This window comes from Ranitomeya imitator, chromosome 3, assembly GCF_032444005.1.
Source record: "Ranitomeya imitator isolate aRanImi1 chromosome 3, aRanImi1.pri, whole genome shotgun sequence".
In the NCBI taxonomy this organism is placed as follows: domain Eukaryota; kingdom Metazoa; phylum Chordata; class Amphibia; order Anura; family Dendrobatidae; genus Ranitomeya; species Ranitomeya imitator.
Window position 1 is genome coordinate 32,446,380 of NC_091284.1, and position 20,210 is coordinate 32,466,589.

Sequence of the window (20,210 nt, forward strand, 5' to 3'; positions counted from 1 at the left end):
TGTCTTGTTCTGTTTGGAGGTGTGGGACGGTCTTTTTGATATTTCTAAGTGTAATTGCAGACATGAGCCTTGGCATTGGGTGTGCAGAGGAGCACTAATCAGGAGGACGCCTCATCACGTCGATGACATCGCTTCAACGCCGCAAAGGCAGCGAAGGCGTCGGCTATGGTAAGCACTCTATATTGGATTGGAAGATGCAAGGGAGTATTATTGTAGGCTGTGGGTGTACAGTATACAGAGAGAGGAATATTGTGAAAGTGTAGGGGGGACGAAGAGACAGCAGGTATCTGTGTGCCGGGTCTGGAATTTGAGAGGCTGCATCCACTGTTCCCGGGGGAAAGCTTGAAGGAGGCGGACCTTCCCCTGCAGCCTGAGTGAGCCGGACCTTCCTCCGTACCAAGGGATGCGGGGAGAGCCAGAAAAGCACACACAGCAGCGAAGGAATAAGAGGAAAAAGCGTGCAAAACAAGTCAGTGTGGCGCCAGCGCAGAGAAGTGAGCAGCGTGCTCTGCTTCCCCAAACAGAGAGTGCCGGGGCTGCACCAGGTCGAGCTACAGCAGGCCTGAAGGACGGGGACTGCTGCTTTGAGGGGAGTAGTGTGTCCAGCAGCACCCTGGAGAGAAAGACCGCTGCAGAGCAGAGCCGTGTGGAGCAGAGTCATGCAGAGCAGAGCCATGCAGAGCAGAGCCATGCAGAGCCGTATACACAGAGCAGAGCCAATCCGGGTGTTGCAGCAGCCACAGAGAGGAGCGCTCCGGCCGGGAGCACCAGTGCCACGCAGACCAGTATTGCCCACCATCAACAGCAGGGACCAGGGAGAGCGGGACGTGCGGTGTGTGTCCAGTGACTGCCAGAGAACCGGGTGCCGTACACTACGTGACCGTGAGTACCGCACATGTGCTGCCCAAGAGGGACCGCATATGAAACTGACACTTGCGCCCTGACGTTGGCAGCGAGTAGTTGCCCTGACACTTGTGACCTGACTTCATCAGTGAAGAATAGTTGTGGAGTCACATTGGGCTCAGATAGTACCGTGACCTATGCTCCTCCAGCCACAGTAGTATGTGGACTAGGAGCAGCGGAAGGTGCCGCAGACCGACCGCTGTCACCAGAAGACGGGGTTTTGTTGCATACAGGACCTCCTTGGAAGATACACCGCAGCAGCTGTTGCCGGCGCTATTGAGTTCACAGCAGGAGTTACAGTTAAAGGACTTCCTGATACAAGTGCTACCGAACTGCTGTCATCTGAATCGTTGCTCTTTGCCTCATCTTATCCTTTTGCTATTTATACTGTTAATCCCTGTTTAACCCTTTACCTCCCTGCGTGGAGTATTCCCGTTATTAAACCTGTTAACCCTTGCTCTGCCTCCTGTACATCACTGCATCCTGCGTTCCTGCTTGAACCTTACAAAGGGACTGTAGGGAACAGAGACAACATGAAGAGGTGGGGTAGAAAAAGGGGGTTCCGTGTCAAGAAGGCACAGTATGGCTATGTATGTACTGCATGCATATATGTATTCATGTACCAATGATGGTTCAGGTTCTGAATTCATGAACTTATGATGGTTTTCATACCGTTCCTGAAGTTATGGTGGTTCTGATGCTGTATTCCTGTACTGATGGAGGTTCTGGTGCTGCATTTATATACTGATGGTAGTTCTGGTGCTGCACTCATGTATTGATGCTGGCTCTGATGCTGTACTCATGATGGTGTTTCTGATTATTTATTCCTAGAATGATGGCAGTTCTGGTGTTGTATTCCTGCATTGATGGTGGTTATAGTTTCTGTATTCCATTACTGATGGTGGTTCTGATGCTATATTCATGTGCCACCGATGGTTCTGGTGCTGTATTAATTTACTGATGGTGCTTCTGGTGATGTATTCATGCACTGATGGTGTTTCTTATATTGTGCTCATGTATTGATGATGGTTTTAGTGCTGTATTCATGTACAGATTATTGTTCTGATAATTTACTCATGTACTGACATTGATTTTGGTGCTGTATTCATGTACTAATTAGTTTTGATGCTATATTCATGTGCTGATGATAGTACTGGTGATGCATTCAAGTACTGATGGTCTTTCTGGCGATACATTCATGTACTGACTGGTTCTGGTGCTGTATTCCTGTACAGATTACAGTTTTGATGCTATATTCATGTTCGTACTGATGGTAGCACTGGTGCTGCATTCAATTACTGATGATGGTTCTGGTGATACATTCATGTACTGTTGGTGGTTTTGGTTGTATATGCACAGAATGACAACAGTTTTTATGTGTATGCTGCATATATAACTGCTATATTTCACCTTGTTCCCCAAACCATTCACATTAGCCTCTGCTACCAATGGAACTCACAATCCAATTTTTCTATATTAGCCACACAAACATTTTGGTGAATTTCATAAGAATAGTATACTTTAGGAATGTGGAAGGAAACCGCAATACACGTACGAAACCCACAAAAGCATGGGGAGAGAATACAACTCCAAGCAGATGATATCTCTTGTCAGATTCAAACCAAAAATGCACAATATGGTCTAATTATATATTACTCTATGACATGATGATATATGCCCCATATGGCATATATATATATATATATATATATATATATATATATATATATATATATATATATACAGTATATACATACACACTTTATGAAATCACAAATTTAGGACCCCCACCTGCCCACAAAAAAACAAACTGCTTCCAAGTGACAGCTGGATAATAAATCTTTTTTGGAAAATGAACATATTTCACTTGAGACGCTTACAGTGAGCCTCCATTCTGTCGCATCGTACACGGACGCCCGGACCGCCATAAATATTAGCTTTCAAGTTTACATAATGGGATAATAAAACTTTTCATCTCTAGGAAAGGCGCCGATTGAAAAGCACCATGGGAGGAATATTAATCCTGCGCAGCATGCCGGTGCTTTGCTCTCAGCGCACGTCCTCCTCTGTGGCGGTGTAGCTCCCGGTGTAGCTCCTTCAGCTCTGCCAAATTCATAATTATTTAACTATCGTCTCCGCGAGATTACTTACTCAAGCAGCAGCTTTGTCTTGCATTGATTCCTGCAACAGCTACCCGGGCACTGCGCCAGGTCATTTCTCTGCGTGCTCCTGCTCTTGGCAGCTTGTCTTATTCAGCAATTATACAGGTCTTAAAGGGCTGCACCTTTACTATATGACCTTTATATCCAGGCGTTATTTACAATGCGCGGTGTCAGCGGAGCATGGAGGCGCTGTATATTGAAGACGATTGCGCAGTTAATTTCACGGGCAATCTTAATTTTGATCAATAGTAAAGTTGAGCAAAAAGATTCGCAGGATCCAGGTCCGTGGTCACTTTGGTAGTCAAATCTCCTCCCACCCCGTTGGCATCCTTGGCTCCTGTTCTCATTGGTCATCCACGTTGCCCCTGTATCACACCGTAATGATGATGTTAAGCCTTATCCACTAATTAAAGGGGGCCTGGGATGCCGGCAGGTAGCAGTACATATGCAAGGTTCTGATACGGCAGACGATAACTGTCAGCACTACGCTTGAACTAGGGTCCTGCAAATCTTTTTGACCAAGGAACAGCAAGGCAAAACCAAAAAGGCAAGCTGTTAGCTGTAGACAACTTTTCTGCTTATTCTTCCCGAGTCTTCTCTAGTTTTGCAGTTTACTACTGTCTTCGTCACTACTGGTAGCATCAGACGTTACCTACTGCCCATGTAGGTTATACAAGTAGTCCAGTTCCTTCAGGTTGGTACATCCATAAGTGCTCTCACAAGAAGGTTTTCTGTGTCTTCCAGCACAGTCTCGAGCATGGAGAAGATACCAGGACACGACGGTTACATGAGGAGAGCCGGACAGTGACATAGAACAACAAACCAGCAGGAGGGACGGTATCTTCTCCTTTGTGCAAGGAGGCAATAGGACCTCCAGTGGCTTCAAGGGTACACGATTCTGACCAAACAATCAGAAACAGCATTTTCCAGAGAACATCAGAATCACCAGATCCACCGTTGGTTCACCACCCTCTTCACAGATGAAAGCAGGGTCACACTGAGCACATGAGACACATGTGAGAGAGTCTGTAGACAAGCGATGAATGTAATGTTGCCTGCGACATCATCGACCATGACCGGTTTGGCAGGAGGTCGGTGATGGCCTGGGAAAGCATATACTTGGAAGGTCACGCAGATGTCCACATTGTGGACAATAGTATCCTAATCGCCGTGTGTGCTCAGAACCATTATCAGACCTGACGCTCGTGCAGTGGCCCTGGGTCCCTCCTGGTACAGGACATCCTTATGTGGTCAGAGTGTGTACGCAGCTCCTGGATGATAAAGCTATTGACCGGACTTCACGTTTCCCTGAGAAACTCTGGGAGCTTGTGTATCAGTACCAGGTATCTCCACAGACTGTCCCTGTTCTCACTTATTTCCTGATCCATGTCTTGGAATAGAAGGCCAGGAAACCATTCATCGTCTCATCAGGAGCATGTTTGGATATTGCCGGGGGTGTGTACAGGCACATGGTGGCCATACACACTATTGATCACATTATGGGTTGGTTTTATAAAATATTGGATGCCTCTATAATTTCGATTTTCTACTTTGACATTTTGAGTGATTTGTGATAAAGTTGATCTTGGTTCCCTTTCACCATTGATAAGGAATTGTACGGTTTATATCAGGAAAGATTTTCAACTTTAATCTGTCCTTCATCAGGATCTGATGTCTGGATTTACGTGATCATTTTTAGAGAAGTTTACATAATGTTTACATAAGTTTACATTCACATAATGGGGACAGCACAAGCTCAGTTTTACCTTTTAATAACCCGAGCATTTGGGGTATTTTTTTAGGTGTTGGCATAGCTATCATTCATAAAATCTTACCATTTTCACCTGATTTCTTGTCTTTTACACTCGTTGCTCCAGAACTTTGTCTCTAGATCCGGAAAAAAGGAACAATAATAAATATTTTGATTATTCAAACTGCAACTAAAGTGTTAATGTAAAGCAGTAAAGTGACACAATATAAGAAAATAGTTCAAAAAGTTTAAAAGACACTTAATTAGGCTCCATTTTAACATTCTTTTAATTACCATGTGGCCGTCTCGTGAAGAAATATGGCAGCGATACTGTATACCCATGTGTGCCACCAGCACTTTTCCAGTAGTTACAGCAAGTGACCCTGTTAGAAACCCACCACAGAGGTCCAGAAGACCTTCAGAGTCCAGCATTGGGACTCCATACTTCTGAACTTTCCTCCCACCTCTCATCTAACTTGCTCTTTGACAAACTACAATCTGGTTTCCGCCCCATCACTCAACTGAGACAGCCCTGACCAAGATTACTAATGACCTACTTACAGCCAAAGCTAACGGACAATACTCTGTACTCCTCCTTCTAGACCTGTCCTCTGCTTTCGACACAGTTGACCACTGCCTCCTACTACAGATCCTCTCCTCCTTTGGCATCAAAGACCTCGCCCTATCCTGGATCTCCTCATACCTTTCCAACCGCGCATTCAGCATCTCCCACTCCCAGACTACCTCCTCATACCACCCTCTCTCTGTTGGAGTCCCCCAAGCCTCTGTTATAGGACCCCTACTTTTCTCAATCTCCACTTGGCCTCGGACAACTCATAATGTCCCATGGATTCCAGTACCAACTTTATGCTGATGACACTCAGATCTACCTCTCTGGCCCAGACGTCACCTCTCTGCTGTCCAGAATCCCGGAGTGTCTATCAGCCATATCCTCCTTCTTCTCCTCTCGCTTCCTCAAACTCAATGTGGACAAATCTGAACTCATCATCTTTCCTCCATCTCATAGATGTTCCTTACCTGACCTATCTATCGCAATTAACGACATCATGATCTCCCCTGTACTGGAAGTCCGCTGCCTTGGAGTAACCCTTGACTCTGCCCTGTCCTTCAAACCGCACATCCAAGCTCTTTCCACCTCCTGTCGCCTCCAACTCAAAAATATCTACAGAATCCGTCCTTTCCTCAACCGTCAATCTACTAAAATGCTTGTGAATGCCCTTATCATCTCCCGTCTCAACTACTACAACATCCTTTTCTGTGGCCTCCCTGCTAACACCCTTGCACCTCTCGAGTCCATCCTTAACTCTGCTTCCCGATTAAATCATCTCTCTCCTCGCTACTCCTCAGCTTCCCCCTCTGCAAATCTCTTCACTGGCTCCCATTCCCTCAGCGTATCCAGTTCAAATTACTAATACTAACCCACAAAGCCATCCATAACCTGTCTCCTCCATATATCTCTGAACTAATCTCCCGATATCTTCCCTCACGTAATCTACGGTCTTCCCTAGACTCCTTCTCCTCCACACTTATTCGCTCCTCAAACAACCGCCTCCAAGACTTCTCCTGAATATCCCCCATCCTCTGGAATTCTTTGCCCCAACACTTCCGATTATCCACCACATTCGGATCCTTCAGACGGAACCTGAAAACCCATCTCTTCAGGAAAGCCTACAGCCTGCACTGACCCCGCTGCCTCCTCACCACTAGCGAAGCTACCGCCTCACCAACACCGGAGCTCCTGCAACCCTCAACCTATTGTCTCCTTCCCCATAATCCTGTAGAATGTAAGCCTGCAAGGGCAGGGTCCTCACCCCTCTGTATCTGTCTGTATTTGTTAGTTTGCTTACTGTAAGTGATATCTGTAATTTGTACGTAACCCCTTCTCATGTACAGCACCATGGAATCAATGGTGCTATATAATATAAATAAATAATAATAACAATAATACACGTTCAGGAGTGATATGTGCATTTTCTTTTTTCTTATTGTTACTCCGTATTGTCAATTGTTGCTATTTTGTTATTTGTTATGATCCGGTGACCTTGGAGCTGCATGAGAACTTTCACTGGAGAAGATGGCCACTATACTGACCGCAATCCTGAACTTAACACCGCAACTAGAAGTAGCCGTAGAGTGTACCTAACACACCTAGACACCTCGTCACAGCCGGAGGACTAAATACCCCTAAAGATGGAAATTGGAATACTATCTTGCCTCAGAGAAAATCCCCAAAGGATAGACAGCCGCCCACAAATATTGGCGGTGAGTCGGAGAGGAAAAAACATACACAGGCAGAAAAACAGGATTTAGCACAGGAGGCCACTCTAGCTAGATAGGACAGGATAGGACAGAGTTCTGTGCGGTCAGTATTAAAACCCTTCAAAACATCCACAGCAGTATATCCAAAAACTTCCTACATCTAACTAAAAGATGTAGGAGCGTAAATCTGTAACTCCAGTGAATCCTACAATCAGAGCAGGAATAAAACTGAAACAAGCACACAGCAGTGTGCCACAGATACAAAAACCAAACACATATCTTTGCTGAATTTGGCAGCAAGCAGGAGAAGCCAGAAAGTGATCCAACACTTCACAAGGAACATTGAAAACTGGCAAGGGCTAAAGGATCCTGCACACCTAAATATCCCAGTCAGAATTGTAATCATCCGATACACCTGGCCAGGACTGCGAGTCAGAGACAACTGCATTCCCACCTACAACCACTGGAGGGAACCCAAGAGCAGAATTCACAACAGTTATTATAGTATATTATATTTTTTATTTCTTTTTTTATATTGATGTTTCGCCCCTGTAGTAGGTGATATTGCTTTTCTGCAATGTGGGTGGCCCCTTGACTTTCAGGGCCATGTGTGTGCAGATTCAGATGTCCATGTAAAATAACATAGCACAAGGTAATTGCTCCAGAGCTCCCAGTAACAGCTACAGTACTCCCAATAACAACTACATAGCTCGTAGTAATGGCTCCAGAGCTCCCAGTAACAGCTAAAGAGTTCCAAGCAACCGCTACAGAACTCCCAATAACAGCAGACTCCTAATAACAGCTACTGAGTCCCAAGTAACAGGTACATAGCTTCCAGTAAAGGCTCCAGAGTTCAAAGTAACAGCTACAGAGCTCCCCGTAATAGCTATACAACGCTGAATTATGGTCCCAAAACTCCCAGTAACAGCTATCGAGCCCTAAGAAGCAACTACATAGCTCTTAGTAATGGCTCCAGAGTCCCAAGTAACAGCTAAAAAGTCCCAAGTAACAGCTACAAAGCTCCTGATAACAGCAAAGAGTCCTAATAACAGCTACAGAGCTCCCAGTAACCACAAAAGAGACCAAAGTAACAACTGCAAACCACCCAGTAACAACAAAGTGGCCTAAGTAACAGCTACAGAGCCCCAAGTAACAACTACAAAGCTCTCGGTAATGGCTCCAGAGAACCCAGTAACAGTTAAAGAGCCCCAAGTATCAGCTACAGAACTCCCAGTAATGGTTCCAGAGTCCAAAGTAACAGCTAAAGAGCCCCAAGTAACAGCTACAGAGCTCCCGATAACAGCAAAGAGTCCTAATAGCAGCTACAGAGCTCCCAGCAATGGCTCCAGAGCTCCAAGTACAGTGGGGAAAAAAGTATTTCGTCAGCCACCAATTGCGCAAATTCTCCCACTTAAAAAGATGAGAGAGGCCTGTAATTGACATCATAGGTAGGCCACAACTATGAGAGTCAAAATGAGAAAACAAATCCAGAAAATCACCTTGTCTAATTTGGCAAGATTTATTTAGCAAATTATGGTGGAAAATAAGTATTTGGTCACCTAAAAACATGCAAGATTTCTGGCTCTCACAGACCTGTAACCTCTTCTTTAAGAGGCTCCTCTGTCCTCCACTCATTACCTGTAGTAATGGTACCTTGTTATCAGCATAAAAGACACCTGTCCACAACCTCAGTCACACTCCAAACTCCACTATGGTGAAGACCAAAGAGCTGTCGAAGGACACCAGAAACAAAATTGCAGCCCTGCACCAGACTGGGAAGATTGAATCTGCAATGGGCAAGCAGCTTGGTGTGATGAAATCAACTGTGGGAGCAATAATAGGAAAATGGAAGACATACAAGACCACAGATAATCTCCATCGATCTGGGGCTGCACACAAGATCTCACCCTGTTGGGTCAAAATGATCACAAGAATGATGAGCAAAAATCCCAGAACCACATGGGGGGACCTAGTGAATGACCTGCATAGAGCTGGGAAAGGTCGCTACCTTCTCCTGTACGTCAAGTGCCATTACCCCACATTCACCAGTATGTGACATCACTTGCTTTAACACTTGATCAAGCGATCCATGTACACTGAAGATAAATAGTTCTGATGAAGGCCTAGGCATTGGCCGAAACATCAACGATTTTTTTGTCAACTGTGGATCAATAATAAAACTTTAAATCTTGATTTCTGCATGATATTTGAGAGTGCCGAATTTTTTTCTTCTGCATAGAGCTGGGACCACCGTAACATAGGCTACCATCAGTAGCACACTACGCCGCCAGGGAATCAAATGCTGCAGTGCCAGACATGTCCCACTGCTTAAGCCAATACATGTCTGGGCCCATCTGAAGTTTGCTAGAGAGCATTTGGATTGTCCAGAAGAGTATTGGGAGAATGTCATATGGTCTGATGATACCAAAGTAGAACTGTTTGGTAGAAAAAAAACTCGTCGTGTTTGGAGGAAACAGAATGCTGAGTTGCATCCAAAGAACACCATACCTACTGTGAAGCATGGGGGTGGCAACATCATGCTTTGGGGAGGTTTCTCTGCAAAGAGACCAGTATGACTGATCTATGTACATGAAAGAATGAATGGGGCTATGTATCGTGAGATTTTGAGTGCAAACCTCCTTCCATCAGCAAGGGCATTGAAGATAAAATGTGGATGGGTCTTTCAGCATGATAATAATTCCAAGCACACGGCCAGGGCAACGAATGAGTGGCTTCATAAGAAGCGTATGAAGGTCCTGGAGTGGCCTAGCCAGTCTCCAGATCTCAACCCTATAGAAAACCTTTGGAGGGAGTTGAAAGTGCATGTTGCCCAGCGACAGGCCCAGAACATCACTGCTCTAGAGGAGATCTGCATGGAGATCTGCATGGAGGAATGGGCCAACATACCACTAACAGTGTGTGCCAACCTTGTGAAGACTTACAGAAAATGTTTGACCTCTGTCATTTCCAACAAAGGATATATAACAAACTATTGAGATTAACTTTTGTTAATGACCAAATACTTATTGTCCACCATAATTTGCAAAATAAATTTTACCAAATCAGACAAGGTGATTTTATGGATTTATTTTCTCATTTTGACTCTCATAGTTGTGGTCTACCTATGATGTCAATTACAGGACTCTCTCATCTTTTTAAGTGGGAGAACTTGCACAATTGGTGGCTGACTAAATACTTTTTTTCCCCACTGTAACTGTGAAGAGTCCTAACAACAGCTCCAGAGCTTCAAGTAATGGCTCCAGAGTCCCAAGTAACACTACAGACCTCCCAGTTACTGCAAAGTGGCCACATCTTCCTCCAATAACAGGAGGTCATTCAGAGATAATACTGGGCACCAGGGGCAAAAAAATAGACTTTTTGAGCCTTCATGTGATATTTCTTCATGTGATATTTCTTTTCTGCAATGTAGGTGTCTCAGTGTCGGTTTTATCCACTTTTAATACTTTATTGTGCACAGATTGGATATTGATGTGATGTTTTGGTGATAAAGTCCTTTTTCAGTATAATGGAGATGTCGTCGTATGGTTTTTCTTTTTCTTAAGGTTGTAGCCGACACACACTCTCCTTGATGCCCATCTACTTATCTAGAGTAATGCATCCACATGTCAGATGGATAGAGCGAGGGCACATTGTGGCTCGCTGCCGTCCATTGAGGAGATTGCATCAGCTGGTATCTTTCATAACAAAGCGCTGGCAGCAAAGAGAAAGGGCTGCTGATCAGGAAAAGGAATGGGCGCAAGATGACAGGAGATCTGAGCTTCAGGAGCCTCATCTTCCTCCAATAACAGGAGGTCATTCAGAGATAATACCAGCTGGGCACCAGGGGCAAAGAAAGACGCAGAGTTATTAGACTTTTTGAGCCTTCAGCATCTTTATTTGTTACTCCCAAATGCTGGTGTCAAAAGAACTGTCCATAGAGTCATAGAAAATGCAGATTACTGGAGCTAAAACCAGTGGATCCACAAAAAGAGAAGGGGCCCCAAAAACAAACATCAAACTTTCTAGGTTTTGGCTCCCAGGACATCAGCGTCTCACCATTTATTAATGAAAATGATAAAATGACCAAGTATTGGCCTCCTCTCGTAAGGTCCCAACCGCAGTCTCGTGATTTACCTCTATGATAAGTACGATCTGAGCTAAAAGCAGAAGACATGGCACTTTAAAAAGTGATTTTGTCCCAGTGATTGGTGGGGTGCCAGTCAGGGGCGTAGTGATCGTGGCCAAAGAGGGTGCAACCGTGACCGGAGGTGGTGGAGTGCCTGCTGACCCCAGCGCCTACTTGTGTGTCCAAGGATGCACATTCAGCTGAAGAGTATGGCAGAGGAGGGACCCTCCCTGGCTGCCGTACACGACATCAGCCAATCAGAGAGTGACTGGCAGCTGACATCGGCATGCCAGACATTGGCATTGCATGGAAGTGACACCAAAGCAGGCATACCGAAGTCAGCTGCCGGCCTCTGCTCCTGCTACAGAAGAGGATGCGGCATATTGAGGGAGCCGAGGAAGATGAGAAGAATTGTTTTTTTTGCTCTTCTGGTGTTTCTTTTATGCCAAGGCAGAACGAAGAACATATATACTAAGAAGGGTCCCAGGATGGGGGACATATATCAGGAAGGGGCTCAGAATGGGGGACACATACACTAGGATGGGAGACAGTGATGTGGGTGCTACGCCAGATGACCTGGCCTCCACAGTCACCAGACCTGAACCCAATCAAGATGGCTTGGGGTGAGGTGGACCGCAGAGTGAAGGCAAAAGGGCCAACAAGTGCTAAGCATCTCTGAGAACTCCTTCAAGATTGTTAGAAGACCATTCCCGGTGACTACCTCTTGGAGCTCATCAAGGGAATGCCAAGAGTGTGGAAAGCAGTCATCAAAGAAAAAGGTGGCTACTTTGACGAACCTAGAATATAAGACATATTTTCAGTTGTTTCACACTTTTTTGTTAAGTATATACTGTAATTCCACATGTGTTAATTCATATGTGATGCCTTCAGTGTGAATTTATAATTTAATTTTCATAGTCATGAAAATATAGAAATATCTTTAAATGAGAAGGTGTGTCCAAACTTTTGGTCTGTACTGTATGTCATCAACACCAAGGGAAGACTGTTCGACCAGGGGCTGTGCTACCCTCTTAAGAGTTCCAAGGGAAGCTCCTCCACCTTTGTTTTGTCAGTTAACTAAGGTGGATGTCGGCTCCATGCCTCAACTGACTGAAACTCAGGTTGAAAAGGCCCAACAGGAAGATCCTTCTATGGGGGGTTATTCAATGGTGGGTGAAAAGGGGCCAAAGACTTGGGAGAAATGTTTTGAGGACCAAAGAATCTGTCTTGCTGACCTGACAGTTAAACTCCCTTGAATTGCTATACCGAGAGGTCAAGTGTCAGAACAGGTAAGTTCAAAGACAGCTGGTGCTTCTCACTTGATGGTCATGAAGGGGCTCCATGATGACCATGGGCACCTGGATGTTGAGATGACTAGTAGTCTCGTAACAGATCGGTTTTACTGGCCAAGAATGGAAGCTGACATTGAGAGTTACTGTAAATCTTCTCCGCGGTGTGTCCTGAGGAAAAATTCGCCTTCTCAGTCCGCCCCCTTGTCAACATTACCAGTGATGGCCCCCTTGACCCAGAGTGCATAGACTTCCTTTCAATTGAGCCTGATGAGGGAAATATCAGCAACGTTCTAGTGGCTACTGATCATTTCACAAGATATGCTCAAGCTTACACCACTAAAGACCAGAAGGCAACTACTGTGGCCAAACACATTGTCGGAGAAATTCTTTGTGCATTATGAGCTTTCAGCACGTATCTATTCTGACCAAGGAAGAGACTTTGAGACTCTACTGATTAAGGAATTTTGTAAGATTTGTGGGATCAAGAAATCCAGAACCACACCATTTCACCCTCAGGTACATCCTCAACCTGAAAGGTTCAACCATGCCCTCCTTAACATGTTGGGCATCTTGGACCCAAAACAGAAAGGGCGTTGGAGCGATCACATAGGTCAATTAATCCATGCCTACAACTGTACCAAAAATAAGTCAACTGGGTACCCCCCTACTTCTTTATGTTTGGAAGGGAAGCCAAACCACCAGTGGATGTTAGTTTTGGAGTGTCCCCTGATCATCCATGTGGGAAGGACTACCTTAAGTATGTGTCACAGCTAAAGAAAGAATTGAAGAAGGCCTACATGCTGGCTGATCAGGTCAGGTCAGGTCAATCAGGGAGGTGAAACAAAACTCGTTATGATCGCACAGTCAGAGACCATGTTTTACATCCAGGAGATAGAGACCTCATCCATTAGTTGGGTCTTCATAGAAAACACAAGCTTGCTGAACGATGGCGTTCAGAACCCTATGTGGTGTGGTGGTGGATAAGCTGCCTGACATCCAGGCTATGGAATGAAGCCTAAGAAAGGAGGTGTAAGTGTCATGTCCTATCATCACCAGCATTTGCTACCTGTAGGACAAAACACAGTTGCAGTAGCCAAAAAGCACTGGAGCTCGTCAAGCCAACCAATCTTCCTGTAGGATTCTTCGGCAATGACAATTGATCAGTCATATGGTCATTCCTGAAGGTACTGAGAGTGATTCCAGTTATTTATATGGGCCATACTAAAGATGTATAGGTGATCTGTGCTCAGAAATCCAAGACTGTACAAACCAGTCAGATAAAGAAGATTCTCCAGAAGGGTGTGGTCCAGCATCAAGGCCATGCTGTCACCAGTTGGGGGAGAGTTTAGAAGACACAAATGAACCAGATGAAGAAGTGACTGCCATGGGGCCTGAGCCTCAAGGTCAAGAGCTAGGGGTCAATGAGGGGGTCCATGTAGTACACACTCATCCCAAGAGGGATAGTAGGTCCCCATGATGCTAATATATTACCAGATGGGGCAAACTACTGAGGTTCCCGGAGTAGTAGACCCTCACTTCAATTTTATATGTCCCTATTTCCTTCCTTCTCCCATGTGGCCCGTAAGTAATTTGTATGTGACTGGCAGTGGTGGTAGTCAGGATGTTTTACCATAAGTTCTGATTACAGGTGATGAGTCTTCATTTCGTCTGTGGGAGCCTACAGTGTCTCACTAGGGGGAGAGTATAACGCCTGTGAGGGAACACTGGTGTACAGAAACTGAGTCTGATAGGAGCAGACAGTGTTTCTCAGTAACAGACATTAATCCCTGCTTAGCTGGTTTGCCTTGGCACCATGAAAAGGGAGAGCTGATTGGCAGAGTAAGCTGGAGAAGAAGGGAGGAGGAGATGGTACCAGATGACAGGAGGGTTGTCAGCCATTACTGAGCGGAGACAGCAGTGATCCAGAAGGAGAGTTCTGCTGCTCCATGTGAGAGAACAGCAAACCTTTGAGCTGCACCACAATTACGGACCAGCCAGGTTGCCCACCTCCTTTTGGCTTCCCATCAAGGAGAAGAACTCTCCCTTGCATCCCTAAACAACCGAATCCTGAAGCCCCAGGTTGAAACCCTGTGTGACTGCAGACCTGCCACATCAAGAAGTCAGTAGCTTTCTGGGACTTGTGGTTCAACTGGGAACAATTATATAAGAGCTATTAATAAGGGAGAATTGCTGGGACTTGTGCTTCAATACACTTGGAGTTATAGTAGAACCATCTGTGGAGGGGATCTTGTTCCTATGGAATTACATGCACCAATGAACTCTGCCAGCGCGCCATCACCCGCGACAATTGGGCCCCAACATTGAACTGTGTTGTTTCCATTGATGCAGCCATTTATAGTTTAATCATTATTAGTTAGGAGTGTGCTTGTTGCAATTTAAAGGGGAAGCGTCATCCTTAACATTCAGGTTAACTGCCAAACCCTATTTTGCATTTGTACTTGTAGATTGTGTAATACTATTTGTTTTATTGTTACTTGCTATTCCCCTTACCATATTCACCATTTATCCGCTTTATAAATAAACTTGTTAATTGTTCCAGCCTTATCTCTTGTGAGTGTATATGGCTTGTGATCACGAGTTTCCCGAGTCGATACCTGGCAGAAGAGGACGACCCTTCTGAATCCCACTACAGCTCCCAGCAATGCGCCATATTGAGGTGAGAACTACCTGACACCTGCCCAGGGAGGCAGTTTTAAGGGGTGTTACACCTGTAAACGATTATCCTATAAGGGATAGTTTGGCTCCCCACGCTGGGCCAAGACATAATAATAATAATATATTGCACCCCCTTACGCTGGCTAGGGCTATTGATACAGAGCGAGACACCTGGCTCTGCCTCTCCGGTGTTGGGTCCCGTAGGTGCTCAATTCTTCCTTACTCCCTCCCCTTTGTCAGTTTCCATTTGTTTCCTAGTTTTTTGGTCACGGCCTGGGTCTGAGAGGAGGAGGCTTGGCCATACTTTGGTGGAGTCAGACTTGCACTTTGGGCCCCAACTGTTGGCGTTTGGCTACAAGCCTTCTCATCCATTACAATTGAAAGCTTCTATGTTTACTGGTTATAAAATGATTCAGGCTGCGACCGACCGTCACCCACCAAATGTTTGTACCAGTTGTTCGTTTGCTTATCTTGAGAAGGTTTTCATGGGTTCTCTGCAGACTAACGGCCAGATATTGTGGGATTACTATTTAGGTGGTTTCCTATGATAAACAACCTCAATGTTACATAGAACGTGAACTATTCCTGTATCCCCGATGGAACGAATGTATGAGATCTGGAAAAAAAGGAAGATGGAGCCTCAGTACAGGTGTATGGGGGTGGAAATCTCCCTATTCCCCTGAAGAATGTTTTCTCGCTGCCGGAAGAGACACTTCTGCCAATTACTGGCGCTGCAGTAGTGAGGAACGTCCATGGGGTAACATTATGAAAGGACAATACAAATATCTCGCTGAGGATCTGTTTATACCAAGGAAGGTGACGGGCACAAGGGGGCATTCTTTGCGTCTGGAGGAGAGAAGGTTTTTCCACCAACATAGAAGAGGATTCTTTACTGTTAGGGCAGTGAGAATCTGGAATTGCTTGCCTGAGGAGGTGGTGATGGCGAACTCAGTCGAGGGGTTCAAGAGAGGCCTGGATGTCTTCCTGGAGCAGAACAATATTGTATCATACAATTATTAGGTTCTGTAGAAGGACGTAGATCTGGGGATTTATTATGATGGAATATAGGCTGAACTGGATGGACAAATGTCTTTTTTCGGCCTTACTAACTATGTTACTATGATAAACAGCTTTGTTAGCTGGTAGGAGGAAGCGTCATCTGTGTCCAGCTCCCGGGCACATTAATGATTAATAGGTGATTTACCGCAGGTTGGGGCGCAGTATACAGATTTATAGGCACACGGCTGATAATGATGAGGGCAATGCTGCAGATCAACCCAGAGGATGACAGCTCAAAGGGGCTCCTTCATAATGGCCACAGAGGGGTCTCCAAGCTTCCCCAGCTCTGCATGGAGAGAGAGAAAAAGAAAGGTAGGAAGGAAGAGAACAAATGAAAAAAAGAAAGAAATGGAAGGAAGAAATAGAGAAGAAAAAGGATATCTATAGAGAGAGAAAAAGAAAGGTAGGAAGTAAGGAAAGAACGGAGGAGAGAGAGAAGAAAGAGAGAGCTATAGGGAGAAAGTTAGAAAGGGAGGCAGGAAGTAAAGAAGGAAGTCAAAAAGAAAGAAAGAAAACAAATTAAAAAAAAGAAAGAAAAATGGAAGGAAGAAATAGAGACAGAAGAAAAAAGATATATAGAGAGAGAAAAAGAAAGGTAGGAAGGAAGAAAGGAAAGAGAGAGAAGAAAGAAAGATATAGAGAGAAAGCTAGAAAGGGAGGCAGGAAGGAAAGAAGGAAGAAAGAAAAAGAAAGAAAGAGAACAAATAAAAAAAAGAAAGAAAAATGGAAGGAAGGAATAGAGAGACAAGAAAAAAGATATAAAGAAAGAGAGAGATAAAGAGAAAGATAAAAAGAAATAGAGTGAAGGATGGAGGAAGGAAGAGAAAAAAGAAAGAGATGGAGAGAAAAATAATGAGAAAACAAGAGAAAGAAGAAGGAAGAGAAAAAGAGGTAGGGGAAAGAGGAAGGAGAGAAAGAAAGAAGGAAAGTAGGAAGGAAAGAAATAAGGAAAGAGAAAGAGAGAAAGAAAGAAAGAGAAAAAGAGAAAGAAAGAAAGAGAAAAAGAAAGAAAGAAAGAAAGAAAAAAAGAAAGAAAGAAAGAAAGATAATGGTACTTCTATTGTGAGGGGCATGCAGGTCAGGGGGAATTCTAAAAGGGGTAGTGGTTGCAGACACAGGCCATCATCCTTAGATGAGAAGCTGGTGCAGCCCCACAATTCAGAGTCTGGCCACGGAGTAGCTTCCATTGGAAAGATACAGGCTCATGTGTTCAGACAGGGAGCGGGTAGACATTTTGGCCGGCAGCCTGATCATCAGTGATCAATCAGAGACTGTGACACTTGCTACATTTTTTCTACAGTTGAAGAGACTGTATCCTGCAGCAGTGAGCGCCCTCCAGTGGTGGCTGCAGCCAGGCGGAATTTTATCATTTAATTATGCGTGTGCAGAGGGTTTGGAGCTCTGTATCAGAAAAGCATAAACGCAGTGTAACGTAGTCCTTTAACACCGCCATTGAGTCCAATGTCGGACGCATCGCTAGCACACGCCCACAATGGGCGTGCGCTAGCGATGTGCCGTCATTGAGTGACGGACCCTGAGACGTGGACTGCAGCGTTTCCGGGTCCGTCACTGCTAGCGCAGATAGAGCTATCAGATGCTCTATCTGTGCTAGCGCGATGGAGAATGTCGGCACTTGCGTCAGCAGCCTGTTCACGTATGTGTTGAACGGGCTGCTGTTTAACGCAATGTGAACCTGGCCTTAATGAACTATGACATGCATTTTCATCATAGGTCACTAGGGGCGGTATGCAGAGGACATCACACCAAACAGATGACGACCATCTTACATAACCACCACCAGCCTGCAGCCACCAGCTTGGTTTGATCGCTGCAGTTTCACCATTTTGATCTGACCGCAGTCAATCACTGATCAGGACTTGATCTCAAGGAGCTGGTGGGTTATCATTGCAGCTGGGGGCTTAGTGAAGGCTCCTATGGCTGCCATCTAAATCCTCACCCTATGGCTATGAATTACACTATATACTGCAATGCTCAAATAATAGCAACTTCAAGTCCCCTGAGGGGACTAACAAAATATATTTTTTTAATTAAAAATATCTAAAAATTTTAATCATCCCGTTATCCCCTTTCAAAAATAAAGAAATTGCAGGTTCAAGTCCTGAAACTCGTTCTGCAAAAAAAAAAAAAACAAGCTCCCATATGGCTATGACGATGGAAAAATAAATAAGTTACAGCTCTTGGAACAAGGAGAGGAAAAAACAAACAAAACTAAAAATAAAAAATACCCGGGTACTTTAAGGGTTAAGCAGGATACAATCTTTAGTGTTAAATGGTCACTGTTATCAGCCAACTTCTGACCCTCAAAGAAGCAATGCGCAATGCCAACCACTAGGTGTCTCCCTTCCGTCTCACTCGTTCACTGCCTGTTGTAAAGCGTAATCCGTCATTAGCAGCAGAGGCGGAAAACAAGAAGAGGGTCTCCATGCAGCAAGTGTGGGGACTCTTGATCTCTCTGCTCTTGGTTTCCTGTCTATCAAATTAAATAAATGAATAATAAACAGGAGGATTTTCAGTTTAGGGCAGGTACACCATTGGACAAACGCAGAAACAGTGCATATTGGGAAGTCAATATGAGGAAGCGTCAGCACCTATTGTGCTGACTGAATGCTGATGAAAAACCTCCTGCTCAAAAAGAGTGGAAAGCAAGTCACATAGTAAGGTGATTGGGTCATACTTGACTGGCATATGCACCACAGGCAATTTTACAAAATTTTTTTTTGCCAGAGTGACCTAGAATTGTGGCTGAATCACAGCGTGGAATGTGAATTAACATCCCATCATGATGCGTCATCCATCACGGTACGGTGTGTGGCATCGGACGCGCTCGCTCTGTCCCACGCTGGAGACCAGGCTGTCATTATACCCGTCACATTCTGTTCTCCGGTCTGCGACTTCCTGTGCGAGCGGCCGCTGAGCGACAGCACGACTCCGTCCCTGCTAATTCCCATACAAAGCCTCCATCCTTTCAGAGTCCGCGTCCTCGGCAGCGATAGATCTCCCGGAGTCCATGCTGTGAGGCAATTTAGCATCATTCAGGCGCTGAATAACTAAGGAAAATGCAAAAAAAACTCCTAAAGCCGAGGATAAATGGCACCGATACGCCAGTGACTCATGTCCCCACTGATTCTGCAAGCACCGTGATGGAAGTGCTGCAAAACTGCCCCATTATCACCCCATGGAAGTGTGCGCCAACGTCCATTTGTGCCCGTCTGCAGGGGGCTAATGCCTGTTTAACCCCTTACCACCTCGTCTTATGTTCTCCCTTTCTTCCAAGAGCCACAACATATTTTTTTCAATTTTTCCCATTATTTAGAGCATTTCATCATCAGTGCCGTATAAGCCATAGCTGTGAATGGCACCGCTAATTTTACCGTAAGATCTATTGGAAAACACAAAAATTATATATATATATATATATTAAGTGCATTAAAATAATGGAAAAAAAAGCAATTCCACCATTATTTACTTTCACGGCATTCATCGTGTAGTAAAAATGTCTCGGTAACAGTCAGTTTGGTATCAAACTTGTATACCTTCTGTGGTTTTTTTATGTAAATGTTAAAGATAAATGTGAACATTTCTAAAAAAAAAAACAGAACCTTTAAAAAATAGATTGTACCACCATTTTCTGTGTCCCGTACATTCATTATAACGGCATAGTTTTTTTTTCATTGGTCCCACTTTGGGGTACATAAGACGTTTTAATAACTTTTTATTGCATTTTTTTTTTAGAGATGGCCGGCATCCGGAAAGTCTCTTCTTTCTTTACGGCATGATTTATACAGATTCATTCAGCTTACAGTTTGATAGATTGGACTTTTATCTGAGCTAGCTCCAGTTGCTGCTGTTAGAAGTAGGTGCGGGCTGTATAATACAGCCGACATTTGCCGTGTATGGAGCTGGCTCAGCTCCTGCTCCTGCTCCATACATGGAATACTCTA

The 20,210-nt window shown here is 44.6% G+C and overlaps 1 protein-coding gene and 1 long non-coding RNA gene across 3 annotated transcripts in view; one reads left to right on the forward strand and one right to left on the reverse strand.

The window, feature by feature from the left end:
• LOC138672589 (uncharacterized) overlaps positions 1-4,880 on the forward strand; it is a 31,096-nt gene extending 26,216 nt beyond the window's left edge. Inside the window, exons 2-3 of the long non-coding RNA XR_011319749.1 lie at positions 61-168; positions 3,810-4,880. This is a non-coding gene — a long non-coding RNA (uncharacterized lncRNA). The remainder of the gene's footprint in view (positions 1-60; positions 169-3,809) is intronic.
• The window catches only part of PCP4 (Purkinje cell protein 4), a 102,410-nt gene that overhangs the window by 40,741 nt on the left and 41,459 nt on the right, over positions 1-20,210 (reverse strand). The window contains exon 2 of one of the 2 annotated variants that reach the window (XM_069760718.1): positions 4,910-4,952. In XM_069760718.1, the coding sequence (XP_069616819.1) occupies positions 4,910-4,952 (43 nt within the window). Of the gene's footprint in view, positions 1-4,900; positions 4,953-20,210 lie in introns of both variants that reach the window. The other variant, XM_069760717.1, reaches the window with a different exon arrangement.